Genomic DNA, 17,006 nt, shown 5'->3' on the forward strand with positions numbered 1-17,006 from the left:
CTTTTTAGTTTATGCCATTTTATTTTCCAAGAATTTTATTGTTTATCTTATTTCTTTTTAAGTAAGCTCTATCCCCAACTTGGGGCTCGAACTCATGACCCCGAGATCAAGAGTCACATGCTCTGCCAACTGAGCCAGCCAGGTGCCCCTCTTTTCCCAGAATTTTAAAACCTGAAATAAGATTTAATTTCTGTAAAATTACTTTCTGAACCTTTGAGGGAACTGTACTTTTCCTTTGTTCCTCTGCAGTGTGGTGAATTATACTGGTAGATTTTTCAGAGGCTGTCTCACCATCCTGGAGTAAACCTTCCTTGATCATGATGTATTACTTTTTAATACTCTGTTGGATTCAGTTAGTGGAAATAAGAATTTTTGCCAAATGGACTTACAATTTACTTTCCTTCTGATGTCCTTATTCAGTTTTGAAATATGTGTTACAGCTAGCCTCATGAAATGAATTGCTCAGCTTTCTCTGTTAGTTTATTTTCTGGATCTTCTTGTGTAAGACAGGAATTACCCCAAAGTGTGGGGGAATATCACACGGAAGGTGTCTGAGCCCAGAGCTCTGGGGGAGGGCAGGAGGTCTGTCTGATTACCATTTTAGTGTCTTTGATTTGTCTATTCTAGTTTCTGTTTCTTTGTTCACCAATTTTTGCCATTTCATTGTTTCCCAGAAATTTACCCCCTTGGTTTTGGTTTTCAAATGTATTAGCATATGGTTGTTAGTATTTTTATTATAATACATTTTTATGGGGGCGCCTGGGTGGCTCAGTCGGTTGAGCGCCCGACTTGGGCTCAGGTCATGATCTTGCAGTCGGTGAGTTCGATCCCAGTGTCAGGCTCTGTGCTGACAGCTCAGAACCTGTTTCATATTCTGTGTCTCTCTGTCTCCTTCTGCCCCTCCCCCACTCATTCTCTCTCTCTCTCTCTCTCTCTCTCTCTCTCCCTGTCTGTCAAAAATAAATAAACATAAAAAATTTTTTAAAAATAATACATTTTTATGATGAAATATGCATATAGACAAAAGATAATATGTAATATATATACATACACATGTAATACATATACGGTAATAATAAAAATTATAAAAAAATAATAGTAAAGTGGAGACCCATGCCCACTTACCTGAGGGCCACTGTGTGTCCCCATTCTCTGCCTCTGTCAACTCCATCCCTCTAAATCTCTTCCAGTGATTTAATGACCAAGAGAGTTGTATCCCAGGAATGCAAGGTTGGTTTAATATTGGGAAATCACTCAATATAATTAAACATGTCAATGGAATAAAACCAAAAAAAACCCATATTGTCATCTCAAATAGAATACAGGGCTTAAAGAAACTTAAAAATACCTAAATAAATGGAGAGACACACCATATTAAAGACTCAGTACTGTTGGGGTGCCTTGGTGGCTCAGTCAGTTAAGCATCTGACTCTTGATTACAGATCAGGTCTTGATCTCAGGGTCATGAGTTCAAGCCCTGCATTGGGCTCTGTGCTGGGCATGAAGCCTACTTGAAAAAAAAAAAAAAAAGACTCCATACTGTTCAGATGTCAATTCTCCCCAAATCTATAAATTCAATGGGATCCTAATCAAAATTTCATTAGGTATTTTGGTAGAAGTTGATAGGCTTATTCCAAAATGTATATAGACATGCAAATAACCTTGTATAGCCAAAGCAATTTTATAAAAGAACATTTTGGGAGACTCGGTCTACTTGATTTCAAGATTTAATATAAAGCTACCGTAATCAAGATAGCATGCAGATTAATGAAACAGAACAGAGGATCCATAAGTAGACCATGCATATGCAGTCAGTTTGATAAGGTGCCAAGGTGACTAAATGGAGAGAGAAAAGTATTTTCAACAAGTGGTCCTGGAACAATTGGGTATCCACATGGGAACAAAACAAATACCAAAGCCTACCCCACACCATACATAAAAATTAACTTGAAATGGACCATAGATCTACATGTAAGAGCTAAAACTATAAGACTTCTAGAAGAAAACTTAACATATAATCTTTGCAACGTTAGAGTGAACAAAGACTTTTCGAATAGGACACAAAAGCACAAATGATAAAAGAGAAAGTTGATACATTAGATTTTATTAAAATTTTCTTTTTTCTTATTTGCTCATTACAAACAGGTGTCCTTCTTAATGCCCATCACCCATCTAGCCCCTCCCCCACCCACCTCCCTCCATCAATCCTCAGTTTGTTCTCTGTCGTTAAGAGTCTCTTGTGGTTTGCTTTCCTCTTTTTTTTCCTTCCCGTATGTTCATCTGTTTTGTTTCTTCAGTTCCACATATGAGTGAAATCACATGGTATTTGTCTTTCTCTGACTTATTTCCTTTAGCATAATACATTCCAACTCCATCTGCATCATTGCAAATGCCAAAATTTCATTCTTTTTGATGACTAATATTCCACTGTATACACACACATATACACATATATACACCACATCTTCTTTTTTTTTTTTAATTTTTTTTTCAACGTTTATTTTTGGGACAGAGCGAGACAGAGCATGAACGGGGGAGGGGCAGAGAGAGAGGGAGACACAGAATCAGAAACAGGCTCCAGGCTCTGGGCCATCAGCCCAGAGCCCGACGCGGGGCTCGAACCCACGGACCGTGAGATCGTGACCTGGCTGAAGTCGGACGCTTAACCGACTGCGCCACCCAGGCGCCCCACACCACATCTTCTTTATCCATTCGTCAATAGATAGACATTCGGGCTCTTTCCACAGTTTATCTATTGTTGATAATGCTGCTATACACAGCATGGTGTCTGTGCCTCTTTGAATCTGTATTTTTGTATCCTTTGGGTAAATACCTAGGAATGCAATTGCTGGGTCATAAGGTAGTTCTATTTTTAACTTTTTGAGGAATCCCCATTCTGTTCTCCAGAGTGGCTGCACCCAGTTTGCATTCCCACCAACAGTGTAAGAGGGTTCCCCTTTCTCCACATCTTTGCCAACATCTATTGTTTCCTGTGTTGTTAATTTTAGCCATTCTGACAGGTGTGAGGTGGTATCTCATTGTAGTTTTGATTTGTAGTTCTGTTAGACTTTATCAAAATTTTTAATTTTTGTTCTTCTGAATGTACCACTGAGAAAATAAAGACAGGACACAGACTAGAAGAAAATATTCACAATACATATATCTAGCAAGGACTTGTGTCTGGAATATATTAAAAATTTCTTACAACTCAATAATAAGATTATGGGGCACCTGGGTGGCTCAGTCGATTAAGGGTCTGACTCTTAATTTTGGCTCAGGTCATGTTCTCACAGTTTGTGAGTTCAAACCCCATATCAGGCTCTGCACTGACAGCACAGAGCCTGCTTGGAATCCCTCTCTCCCTGTCTCTCTGCCCCTCCACTGCTTGCTCATGCTCTCTCTCTCTCTCTTTCTCTCTCTCTCTCAAAAATAAATAAACATAAAAAAAAGTTTAAAGACCAAAAGAAATGGGCAAAACGCTTGAAGAGACACTTCACAGAAGAAGATGTGAAAGCCAGATAAGCACGCAAAAATGTCCTCAGCATCATTGATTACCACGGAAATGTAGTTTCTTATAAAGATAAGCATAAGCTTATTGTTCAAACCTGCAATCCCTCTCCTAGGTATTTGCCCAAAAGAAATGAAATATGTCCACACAAAGAATCGTACATAATTCACGCAGCAGCTTTTTCCATACCAACCGCAAACTGGCAACAACACAAATGTCCACCAAGAGGTGAGTAGATAACCAACGTGTGGTGAGTCCATGCAATGAACACTACACAGTAATAAAAAGGAAGAAATCGGGCACCTGGGTGGCTCAATCGGTTAAGTATCTGACTTCAGCTCAAGGTCATGATCTCACCGTTGGTGGGTTTGAGCCCCGCGTCGGACTCTGTGCTGACAGCTCAGAGCCTGGAGCCTGCTTCAGATTCTGTCTCCCTCTCTCTCTGCCCCTCCTCGTGCTGTCTCTCTCTCTCTCTCTCTCTCTCTCAAAAAATGAATAAGCATTAAAAAAAATTTTTTAAAAAAGGAAGAAATCACCTGTACACATAGTATAATGGTCCTCAAAGTATGAGGCTCAAAGAAGCCAGACACAGAAAACAAGGTAGAATTATGATTCAATTTATAGGACATTCTGGGAAATGCATCCTTATAGTGACAAAAACAAAAACAAACAAAAAAACACAACAACATCATGAAAAAAATCTCACAGATCAGTTGTCCCTGGGGGCCAGGCAGGGGTGACTGACAGCAAAGGACGGGCAAGGGCAGTAGCAAATTTGGAGGGTAAGGGAAATATATTGTGTCCTATTGTGGTCCTGGTTCCACAGATGCACATATTTGTCAAAACTTAACAAACTGTAGACTAATTGTGTATACTTTCCTGTCAATAAACCATAGCACAATACGATTGATTTTAAAATGTACATGAATTCATATTGATAAATCTCAAAAACAACATCTTGGTCCCCAAAAAACACTCTGAAGGAGGATATATAATGTATGACCTTGATGTGAATTTTACCAACATCTGAAATAATTTGTTATTCACGGATGCATATGTACAAAAATGTTATTAAAACATGCACGGTGATAATATATAACAAAGTTAAGGTAGTGATTAGCTCTGAGAAGGAAGGAGCCACAGGCGTTGACGGATGATGAGGTTTAGAGATGACTCTCCCCAGGGAGAGTCATATGTGACTATCAAGTTGTAATAGGCTTAAAAAATCTAAAGCAAATATGACAAAATGTGAATATTTTAAAAGTGTGAAGCTGGGTGCGGGTACCTAAGGGTTTTGTATATTACTCAGTATACTTCTCCATGCATTTGGAATTTTTTTAATGTTTATTTATTTGAATAAAGAGAGAGAGAGAGAGAGAGAGACAGAGCGTGAGTAGGGGAGGGGCAGAGAGAGAGACACACAGAATCCAAAGCAGGCTCCAGGCTCTGAGCTGTCAGCACAGAGCCCGATGTGGGGCTCGAATCCATAAACTGTGAGATCCTGACCTGAGCCGAAGTCAGACGCTCAACCGACTGAGCCACCCAGGCGCCCCGAGACCAGACATTTCTATATGCACATATAAAAATAAACTTAAAAAAATAAATAAGGGCACCTGGGTGGCTCAATCTGTTTAGCATCTGACTCCAGTTCAGGGCACGATCTCGTGGTTCATGGGTTCAAGCCCCATGTCGGACTCTGTGCTGACAGCTCAGAGCCTGGAGCCTACTTTGGATTTTGTGTCTTCCTCTCTTTCTCTGCCCGTCCCCTGTTCGTGCTCTGTCTCTCAAAAATGAATAAACGTTAAAAAAATTAAAAATAAATAGATAAAAAAATAAAGTTTCTTGCTAAAAAAACACTTTCTCTTAGAATCTTTAAAGGCGATATATGTCTCTAATATTTATATGTATCACAACACAAGTATTTACACTCAAATCGCATTTACCTAACAGATTTTTTTAAAATACTGATTGAAAAAAAAAAAAGCGAGTGTAGCCCTGCGCGCAACACCAACTTGTGTTATCCGGATCTACCAGCAGGTGGCATACAAGTCCTGAGGCTTGGAAATGTTTGAGCCACACTAGAGAGAAATCCAGTCTTTCACATGTGCCCCCCCCCACCCCTCCCTGCACCGGGTGCTGAAGCTGGCTGCATGAATCATGATCCACTGGTGGCCACATGTAAAAGCTGAGTCCCATGGCATCCCCTGTGCCCTACTTTCAGGAACAGAAGGGAAGATGGAGGAGTCAAGGGAAAGACCCATTTATTGAGCTCTTATTGTATGCCAAGCCCTCCACGTGCATCATCTTATTAGATCCTACAAAAATCCAATAAGCTGGGTTATTATTTTACGGGGAGACTGAGGTGCTTGTCTAAGTCCCACCAGCAACTCCAGCCCCCGAATCCTTAGCAGAGAACCTTCATTTGAGTGCCCTTGTTTAGAGTAACTGTGATGAGTTTTTTTGTGTGTGTCGCCTGGACGGCTAAGGGATGTCCAGATGGCCAGTAAAACTTTAATCCTGGGTGTGTCTGTAAGGGTGTTTCTGGAAGAGATTGGTGTTTGAATCACTAGACTGAGGTTAGAGATTCTCGGCACCGTTCAATCCCCTGGGGACCAGAATGGAACCAAAAGGGGAAGGAAGGGCAAATTCTCTCTTCTTGCCCATGAACGTCTGGAGCTCTCGGCTCTGAACCCTTCAGACCCTGGGGCTCACACGGGGGTCCTCCCTCCTCAGGCCTTTGGCCTCACACCATCAGCTCCCCTGATCTTTAGGGATTCGGTCTCGGACTGAGTTACACCAGTGGCTTTGCAGGTTCTCCAGTTTGCAGATGGCGGGACTTCTTGGTCTCTAACCACATGAGCCAATTCTCCCATCTCTGCCCCAGCCCTGCTCGTGCATTCTCTCTCAAAATAAACATAAAAATTAAAATTTGCCTGTCTGTATGATTTTAGTGCTTTTGCTAAAAGGAACTTGGATGAAAAATTAAAATAGAATAAAATAAATAAAAGGAACTTGGATGTCTTTCCTGGCCACTAGGTTGAATTCAAGGACTACTACCCACCCGCAGGCACGGTGAGGCCCAGAGTTCTCCAGCTAATCTGCAGTGTAAACAACCCCTTCCAGAACCGGGGCCCTGCCTTGAGCAGCAAAGCCCTTTCTCTGCACAAAGGCCAGGCACTGAGGTCTCCGGAACCATCTGGAGAAAGGTAGTGAGTGCTCGTGTCCAGGTCAGGGCATCCGAGGCAGCAGCGAGGGTCCCCAGAGCCGTGTGCACCAGTGGCTCATCGGCCACTTAGTATGTCCTAGTTGCGTGTATTAACCCCCTGAATAGCCCCCGAAACAAAAGAAGCAAGAGATGCCCCAGAGAGAATAAAGAACTGGAGAAAATCATAAATATGCTGTGAGCTCCTGGGGCCAAACCCCAGGGCATCAGTGAGAGTTTCTGACTGTAGACAGCTCGTCACCAGCTTTTTCCCCATCAGTAACTGGAGACTCCTGAGGTGTATACTGGGACAACTGGTGAAGGTATCACGGAAGGCACCAGAGAGTTCACACCAAGGTTATTTATTTCCCACCTTTTCTTTACAACCTTCCACCCAGGGATGAGACCCACGTGTGGGTCTCAGGCGCAAATCCCCCTCCAGAAACACAGTCACATTTCTGACTCTATAGGACACAGGTCCCTGGAGGTCCCAGCAGCTCCCCAGGTCACTTTTCCTCCGCCCAGCACCCCGCAGTCCTGGATCACCTGTCCTTTCCCCATTCATACCGAGCAGATGTCTGAAATCGTGGGTCTGCGTCCCCCTTTATGTATGATATACCTATAGCCTAGATTTCCGTCTCCAAGTGCCCAGAAGGAAATTTCTGGTGGATGCACTCAACTAGTCAGGCAATTAGCAGGACACCAAGGGGTCCGAATCATAGACTATCTTGCTGCCACAGTGAGGACAGGGGTTAGTTCTAAGCCAGATGGTCCGGGGCAGTCCTAAGTCCTTCAGAATGCCCAGCAGCTCAGCCTGAGCCTGGGCAAACCTCCCTGGGTGGATGATCCCCTGACTGCTGTAACTCTCCAGAGGGGCAGGATACAGCTCGAGGCTCAGGCGGCTCAGCCCGGCGGTGTGACGCAGCAACCTCTCCATCAGGGCCATGGAGAGGTGGTTCCCGCGGACACTGAAAGTCTGGAGCTGGTGACAGCGGCTGAGGGCCGGCAGGATGGCCTCCAGGTGGGTGTCCGAGAGTCCACAATATTCTAGTACCAGGTCCTGGATGGTGGCTGCCACTCTCTCGAGCAGAACTTGGAGGGGCTTGGGACTAAAACAGGCCAGGCTGAGGCCACTCAGATCCAGCTCCTTCAGCTGACTGATGCCTGGGCACTGGGACAGGCATGCCAAGTCTGATTCTGTAAGCTGGCAGTTGGTTATGGAGAGGGCCTCCAAGGGGCTCTTCAGGCACCTGGGGAGAAACGAAGCAGTTAGGTCTGGCGATCGGGGGAGCAGGGAGCCTTAAGGGGAGACAACTGGCTTGTCCAAGGCCAACATCGTCGTGACCATCTGATGAAGGTCAGTCCCAGGATCCCAGTCTCATTTTAGGCTGAGCCCTTTCACTTGTGCGACTGAGTCAAGTTTGCAAAATCTTTAAAGCTCCCTTTCCCCATCTGTCAAGCAGAGTACAACATACTCCACTTACTTATGGACATGAAGTAATGGAATGAGTAGAATATGCTCAATTAAGCGTGGGCACCAGTGAATTTTGATGGTGGTACATGCAAGACCAGAAATGCTCTCCACTCAGGCTTCCTTCAGGCCGCCGCTTGGGCCTTTGGTGCCCATATCTTTGGGCCAGGTGAGGCTAACGGAGACACACAAAGAACCAACCAGGGCAAGGGGCGCTTCCGGGGCGGGGGGGGGGGGGGGTGCTCAGTCGGTTGAGCGTCCGACTTCGGCTCAGGTCATGATCTCATGGTTCGTGGGTTTCAGCCCCATTTCGGTCTCTGTGCTGACAGCTCAGAGCCTGAGCCTACTTCGGATTCTGTGTCTCCCTCTCTCTCTGCCCCTCCCCTGCTCGTGCTGTCTCTGTCTCTAAAACATAAAGGTCAAAAAATAAAAATAAAAATAAAAAAAAGAATAAACCGGGGCAAGACCCCACCCCGTCGGCTGGGGGCGCCAGTCTGCAGGGGCTCATCGCTGCATCATCTGCAGACCATCTAGCGCTCTTCATCCTTCTTTCTGCTCTTGTTCCCCTTCCTCACCTCCAGAAGCCTGCATTTCCCTCATTGATGACCTGACCTGGAGCACAAAACCTTTCACGGAGGGGAGTTGAGACGGGCTCGCGCAAGCGCGCCAGGCTGGGGAGCTCCGCGCTTACCTTTGGAAATGCTCACGTCTGCTGTGGCTTCCCCCTCTTCGGGGCCCTCTTCCCTTCACTGTCCCCCCCGCCCGGCCATCTTGACTCAGACCTCTCTTCCCAATGGAAGAATTCCCAAGCCCACCCCCACGCCCATCTGACCCCCCCACGGGGTGTGGCAAGGCGTCTCTTTCCAAAGCCTCCAACCGTTATTCGGGTGGTTGCGCGACGCCACGCTCGGGACAGAGCCGCGAACCAGACGGCGCCCCTGGCCCGCGGGGCTCGCGTTCACCGTCCAGCCCAGCGGGGCCCCGCCCTCACCTGAGCATCTGGCCCAGGCAGCCCTCGAGGAAGGCGGGAGATTCCATACGGAGCTTCCGCAGGTGGCGCAGCCGGAGAAGCTGGGAGGTGAATCGGCCAATGTGCTTTTCCTCGGAGGAGGAGGAGGGCTTGTGGATATGGGAGAGGACGAGTCTCCGCACGTTACTCATCCGGCCCAGGTAAGGAGCAAACTTCCCCAGGGTCGACAGCTGCCAGGTGAAATGCACCTCCACCTCCAGGACACAGCCCAGCTGTACCAGATTCAGGACCTCCTTAATATTTTGGATGGGCATCCCGAAAATCGTCACCTTCTTACAGCACAGGTGTAGCGATCTCCTCCGTCTGGCCCACCTAATGAGGTTGGCCAGGCATTCATCCAGGGTCCTCTCCCTGAGGCAGAGGTCTACGAACACTGTCAAGGGACCCGAGGGCCCCTTCATCCTTAAGCTGTCCTCTGCCACGGGTCCCGTCAGCGGGCACTCATGGACCCTGACTCCAGACCACATGCTCCAGAAGTTCCGACTGGCATTCCGTAAATCCAGCACCCGCAGTTTCCACCTCCTGTGGGCGACAGGGGAGATTGGCCGAGATGCTTCGCGATCGGTGCAGAAAGAGACCAGGAGTCTCAGTTTGGGCAACAGTGGGACGCCCCCCCCCCCCCCCGCCCCGCCGCGCCTTCACTCCACATCCCAGACATCGCTCAGCTGCTCGCTCGCCCTCTTCTTCCCTCCCTGCCTTACTTTTCCCTAACTCCTTTTCCCCTCCCATCCTCCCTGGTGTCTGCTTAGTTCCTTTAAGTATCACTGGCAGGAGGCGGAGACAAGCGGCCCTCGCCTCCAGAAGGCGTTGCCCACGGGGAGCTCAGCAGCGGCCAAGTCCTGGACTCCCTCACTGGCCTCATCGGATGCCTCTAATCCACCCTTTGGCCATCCAGTCTCCCTGACCCCGGCCGCCTCTTCCAGGATGCCCGGGACCCTACCAGGCTACATGCGTGAGCCTTACCTGGGCCGAACCTTCCGGGCAAGCAGGCAGTCAAGCCCGTCGAGCACGGCTTGTAAGGCCTTCTGGTGAGGCATCTGTGTCAGGCCCCCCAGAGGGAGGCGGGCAAAGGGCCAGGCCCGCACCATCGCCTTCAGGGTCTTGTCGCACCTCCCAGCGAGGGCCTCCATGAACAGCAGCGGGAAGAGCTCTGTGGGCAGATACTCCAGAGCAGCGATCGCCAAGTCCTCGTCCTTCAGCAGGCTCTTGGCCGCCAGTTCCAGCAGTCTGGGCGGGGTCCTGGTGACCATCCTGAATCTGCTCTGAAAGGAATCCTCTGGCAATGTCAAGGGAACAAGTCCTCCTTCCCGGGCCAGGCCCATCTGCTCCTCGCCCTCGGGAGGAACCCACTCAGGGCCAAAGTCACGGTTCTGGCAATGGTGGGAGAGCCTCAGTTTACCCCAGTTCCACTCTGGGCTCTGTGGCCGGCCACAAAGCCATCGCTCTGCCCCTGCCGGCACCGGGGCGAGTGTCTCACAAGTACCAAGGGGACGGAAACGCAACCACTGGCCCAGACATTTCCACCCACTGCTTCCCTTGATTCGAGTTCCACTGGCAAGTGGTAGTGAGGGGCCTGAGAGTGTCATGTGGCCTAACTCATCCTCAGTGCCCCCTGACTGGGAAAGATGAAGGAGATACCTCCAAAAGTTTTAAATGAGAAATTGTAAAAGCCGTGTAACAGTGTTATACAGAATTTGGGAGTAGCAAGAAAATCCCTGAGAGGTACATTTCCATGCACGCACAAGTGGGGGAGGAGGGGGAGGGAGAGAGAGAGAGACAGAGACAGACAGACAGGGAAAACCTCAAGCAGGATCCACACCCAGCTCGGGGCCCAACTCGGGGGCTCCATCCCGCGATGGTGAGACCATGACTTGAGCCCAAATCAGGAATCGGAAGCTCAACTCACTGAGCCACCCGGGCACCTCACGTGGGATGTTTTTAAGCGTTTAGTTAAAAAAGAAAGAACTGGTGAAATCACAAAGCCATAAAATATAGGAGCGATAATCGAAGGGCACAAACTAAATATTTAAAATGTCAAGAAATAAAAATTTAAAAATAGATTTAAAAAATCTGCCTGGCCAAGACATTTAAAAATGACATGAACCAAAGCTCAAAATCAAAATGTTTGGGATTTAGGCAAAACTGTACTTAGGGTCCCCTGTGTAGCTCAGTCGGTTGAGCGTCCGACTTCGGCTCAGGTCATGATCTCACGGTCCGTGAGTTCGAGCCCCACATCGGGCTCTGTGCTGACAGCTCAGAGCCTGGAGCCTGCTTCAGATTCTGTGTCTCCCTCTCTCTCTGGGCCCTCCCCCCCACTTGCTCTCTCTCGCTCTCTCTCAAAATAAATAAACATTCAAAAAAAAAAAAAAAAACCAAAGCCTTAAACCTGCTCACCTCAAAAAGAAAGGAAAAGGAAAAGTGTGCCATCTTGAGCTGCATGGGATGGGAATGTCCTTAACCAGGACAGCAACTTACCATCTCTGAGGCAGTCGGCCAGGTGCTCAGATCTCGGACCTGGTGGAGAAGCCAAGTCTGTGGTTCCAAGGATGGAGGGCTCTGTATTTCTTCTCTGGTGCCTGAGGCTTTTACATACCTTTCTAATCCCATATCCCCCGCCCCTTTCAACCACTAACTTCTAATTGGAGAACAACACTTGATTAGATCCTTCAATCTCCTTCCGGCTATTCCTGATTGGGTCTTTGCCTTTTTCTAGATTGACTGAATCATATGCCTATTCAGGAAGGGGAAAGAGTTAGAGAGGGGGGGAAAGTCAAGAACTCATTAATCAATTCACTCCACAAAAATGGATTGGGTTTTACTAATAGGGTGTGGTCTAGCCCTGAGTATGAGACAAGGAAGTTTAATCTATTCCTGACATTAGAGAGTATCAGTTATTGGGCGATCTTTGACCCCATCAAAAATTATCAAGATGTTCCAGAGTTAAAACAGCTTCATGCAGACAGTGGTATCATCCCCAAAGAAAACAAAATAAGGGTCTCTGAATCAAGTTGTCACTTAGGTTTTACGTCAAGTAATATAGCAAATCAGAAGCCCATTCAGGGAGCAAGGTGGGGCAGCTGGGTTGCGGTTGGTTCTCCAGACCGTAAGACTTCTCTGAAGGAGATCAGGTCAAAGTCATAAGGAGAAAGTGGGGCTAGGGGCTGGGCAGGGCAGAGGTGGGTGATCCTAATGGGACCCTGTGAATGACCCAAGACTGTAAAATAAGGGTTATTTTCCTTGGGGAGCAGGGAGATTGAAAGACTTTTCTCTCAATAGAGACATTAACAAGGGAGTGGCTGGGGTAGAGACAACACCATTCTTGAGGGCAGGGAGGGAGATTCTGTCTTCAGACCCTCCAGGGAGGGAAAGGGTGTTTCTCCCAGAAAGATGGGATTAGCTTGGGGACCTGACCTAAAAAGACTAAATCTAAAAATGTCAGCTGAGGGAGAGGCAGGCAACCCTAGCAAGTCAGACACTTCCAAATCTGAAAGCTCCAGGAAGGGTGGACACCGTGGACCTTCGGGATCTTGGAGCCAGGAAGACAAATAAACGTGGGCCGATCACGCATGTGACCTCATCAGCATCATGGCAGCTGTTTCCAGGAGACATTTTCTTTTAGCCTCAGAGTTGTTCCCACAGAGGACACTTCCCAGACAGCAGTTAGATTGGCCCCAGCCATTTCTGGGGCCTCGGGAACCTAACCTTTCCAACCCCACTGGCCCCTTTCGAAGCATAATTTGACAATGAACATTTCCTCCGATTTAGGTAACAATTGAGGCAAATGTAGCTTCAAAGACCCCTTTCTACCCTTAAGATATCTTGGACACAGAGAGCCTGACCAAGGACATGACATTAGGCAAAGAAATAAAACTCTCTGTTTGTAACAAGTGCAGTACACTGAACACCACCCCCTTTCCCCCACAAAATCCAGAAGCTATGTTCAGTGTTTGCAGATCTGCCAAATGTAGGGATGAATCTCTGCCCGGGCTGGATCACAAGTGGATTCTTTTGAAGTCTCAGGATATGAAGGATGGGAGACTATCCCTCTGTTTCCAGATAATTCCCCAAGCCTTTCTCTCCTCCATTCAGTGTGAGGTCCAAACAATTCTTCTATTACCACTGGGTGCCAGGGCTAAGATTCTTTGAAGGATGTTCTCCATCTTGGTATCTTTCTGGAAGATTCTTTTTGCCACATATCTGCCCTTGGTATAAATGGCCTTTGCATAACATTGGGTTTAGTTGGATTGTACTCAACAGACATTTTATTTATTTATTTTTTAATTTTTTTTAACCTTTATTTATTTTTGAGACAGAGAGAGACAGAGCATGAACGTGGGAGGGGCAGAGAGAGAGAGGGAGACACAGAATCGGAAGCAGGCTCCAGGCTCTGAGCCATCAGCCCAGAGCCGGACGTGGGGCTCGAACTCACGGACCGCGAGATCGTGACCCGAGCTGAAGTCGGTCGCTTAACCGACTGAGCCACCCAGGCACCCCTCAACAGACATTTTAACTCCTAGCAATCACCTTTATTAATAACCTGCATTAGGGTGAGATTCGTGACAAGGATAATCATAAATGCCTGTTATTGAACACACACTGGGCAAGCCATGGTGCCAGCACTTTTCCTCCACTGCCTCAAATAACCTTCACAGAGAATCTGAAGATCACTGCTAGCTCCCCCATTTTTAAGCCTGCTAGCTTTGACACAGTGAAGAGTTGGAGGCTCAGAAGAACCTCCCTAGTTGTCAGACAACTTAAATGTTAGAAAATACTTACTGATAGACTTCTTGTGAGTATCAGTGAAAATGAGAAAATTGTAGAAGTCCAAGGGAGGGATATTTCTATGGGATCCAAGCTTCTATGAGACCCAAGGAGGTAGGAGGGGTCAAAGTCTTCAAATGTCCTCGAAAATATAAATGTTCAACACTCTTCTCCTCTCAGGCAACAGGACACTCTTTTCTGTCCACCACCACACAGGGCCTGTTTGCTAAGGGGACACACTGGGGCATCCGAAGAGTAGGGAGCCCATCTGCACAGAGATGCCATCATCCTTGCCCAATTCAGGGGTCCAGCAGGACTCCTGGAGTCTGGTGAGAAGCCTGGATTTGTGGGACATTTTATTGTGTCCTACTCTCCTGTCCTCATGACCCCTAGTTTACTGCCCACGTGAGAGCAGCCTTCTGAGCCCATCAGGGTGATGTCCTGACCCCCTTTCTCCAGTTACAGAATCCCAACTGAGATTCCAAAAATCTGCTCTTGGGTCCTTGCTCAGGGGGTTAGAATATTTCTTCTAGTTCCCTCTCCCAGCCTGAGCTGACGTGGCAGCCTTCTCTTCCTCCATTCCAGGAGCTCCAGCTCACCTCTCCTAGAATGTGGAGCATGGAGACCTTTCCCATGGTATCAGCAGAAATCAAGAAATTCTTCTCACATTCTACTAGGCTATTTTGAAGGATATGACTAACCACAAGGCACAGAGTACCCCAACTGCCCTTCTGAATCCAAAGAGGCACCCAGAAATGCTGGAAAGTGACCCCTTTTGGGTTTCAGAGGAGGACCCTGATTCTTCTGGTCTTCCTAGAGGTTCAAGGATGATGAAAGGCTTTGGGGACCGTTATGAAGTGGCTCTTCCCTCTGTGTCTCTCTTGGCCCAGACCTTGAGCTGGCAAAATCCTACTGGGATCCAGGAAATTGTTCTCTCCCAAGTTAGATGTCTTCTTACCTTGAAGTGTCTTGTCTTCTGTGCCTTTTTAAAAGCCCAAGTCTCTTTTGACCCTAATTACCCCCTCCAGTTCCATGAATATCTTGCCGTAAATAAGGGGCTGTTCTCTTTCTTCCTCATCAATAAAGGTTTCATGACAAATCACCCTGGGTCCAGACAATTAAGGCCAAGGGACTAGCTTGTAGAAGCATGGGGTGGGAAGCGTGTCGGCTAGCTCCCTCAAGTGGGGGGGGGGGGAGGCGCCAGAGGAACCCAGGGAAGGAAGAGGAAAAAGAGCAGGGTATGGCCAGCTGAGCAGGAGAATATGTCCTCTGGTTCTTGCAGAGCTGTGTTCCTTCAAGGCTGAGCCCACCAGGGTCTCAGCCTGGATTTGGGGGCTGAGAGTTTCCGAAGCCTTGGCTTTGTCTGCACCAGCTACAGTGAGTTTCCAGGGGCTGCCTCCATTCCAAGGGCACAGAATCAGGCCAGTGGAGAGTCCAGAGGGAGAGACTGGTGATCACCCATCCTGGGTGCAAAGCTGAGGGGCCGGTTGTGAGGGGACCTGGCCTGGACTTCAGGCTCAAGAGAGGGTACTCTTTGGAAAATTTGCTGTTCATGTCTCCTCACTCCTTATGGTCTGTTTGGACTTAGAGACTTTGGCTTTCCAGGAGAAAAGGAGAAAGAATGGTGCCTGGCACCATGTCCGTGTCAACCAAGTGGACTCAAACGTCCTACTGCAAGCCATTGGAAGGTCAAGGTAGATGCAAGTAAAACCAAGGTCTCCCAGGCTGCCTAGGAAGAGAGAACAAAGGTGGAGTACGGGGAACCTCAGGACAGGAGCCCGTATGGGTGGAGGACTCTGTGGGCACATTCACTGCGAAGTCTTGGCACACTGGACACACCCCAAGGCCACCCCCTCTCTCCACTCTCCCTGATTCATTAAAAGTGTTTACTTATTCGGGGAGCCTGGGTGGCTCAGTCGGTTGAGCATCGGACTTTGACTCAGGTCATGATCTTACTGTTCGTTAGTTCAAGCCCCACATCAGGCTCTGTGCTGACAGCTCAGAGCCTGAAGCCTGCTTTGGATTCTGTGTCCCCTCTCTCTGCCCCTCCTCCATTGGTGCTCTGTCTCTCTCTCAAAGATAAATAAACATAAAAATTTTTTTTTAATTAAAAAAATAAAATTCATAGTGCTGATGGACACACAACTCTATGAATAGACTAAAATCACACAATTGTAGCCTACACATAGCTGGATTGTGTGGTATATGGATTATACCCCAGTAAAGCTGTTATTTTTTTAATGTCACACTTCATACTCATTTTTTTTTAATTTTGGAAAACACAACTGCTTTTGATTAAAAAAAAAAGATGGTGTTTATATTTCGTAGCCCATAGGTTGGGAACTGTTATATATAATTTCATTAATAAACATGTTTTTAACATTTTTCCATTTGAGTTGATTTAGAAAATATTAATAGACATAACCCACCTGAACAAAAGCTCTTGGGGATCTTTGATACATTTTAAGGATAAAAAGGAGTCTTTGAGACCAAACTTTGAGACCTGCTGATCTAGGAAGAAAGTTGACCAAAAAGGAAAGCAGTGGTTTCTCCCTAGTGTTGAGAACTTACATGATGGTTCTTTTCTCCTTATATTGTTAGTTAATGCCCTGCGAGCCACCCACATACACCTGGCATGATCTGACTGGTAGGGGTCAGCACCCCCCCCCCCCGGACAGACCACACTCCAGCAGCAACTCCTGGCTTGGTTGTGTTAGTTTAGACAGAGAAGTCAATCCTAAATGCAAACATTTCTTTTATCTCTTCCGTTGCTTTCATTTCTCTTTCCAGTCCAGTTTTTGGCATGACTTCTCAGAATAATTTTAATATGAATCATGAAGTCAGCAACATGCAGTGCCCTACAAACCAACGGAGTGTGGAGAAATGTGGGGTGCTGTCTGGGGTGCAGGGGTACCTCTCCGCGGTGAGACCCGAGGCACTCGGTACCATGCCCTGGCTCCTAGCCGGACCCACCAGCCCGGCGGTGCCTGGACCGGTCATTCGTGCAGCGGTTTCCTTATTATGGTTTATGCTT

At 47.3% G+C, this 17,006-nt stretch overlaps 1 protein-coding gene across 1 annotated transcript; it reads right to left on the reverse strand.

Annotated features, from left to right (window-relative positions):
* Positions 1-7,401: 7,401 nt before the first annotated feature.
* Positions 7,402-10,479, reverse strand: LOC124514408 (PRAME family member 12-like). The gene is made up of 3 exons (XM_047082391.1): positions 10,175-10,479; positions 9,173-9,733; positions 7,402-7,960 (listed from the first exon to the last, which is right to left on the reverse strand). The coding sequence occupies exons 1-3, from the start codon at positions 10,459-10,461 to the stop codon at positions 7,402-7,404; spliced, it is 1,407 nt and encodes a 468-aa protein (XP_046938347.1). The 5' UTR covers positions 10,462-10,479.
* Between the last annotated feature and the right edge of the window lie 6,527 nt (positions 10,480-17,006).

Source organism: Lynx rufus, unplaced genomic scaffold, assembly GCF_022079265.1.
Source record: "Lynx rufus isolate CCGP_SWC_20201006 ecotype Redwood Valley unplaced genomic scaffold, mLynRuf1.p SCAF_2, whole genome shotgun sequence".
In the NCBI taxonomy this organism is placed as follows: Eukaryota; Metazoa; Chordata; class Mammalia; order Carnivora; family Felidae; genus Lynx; species Lynx rufus.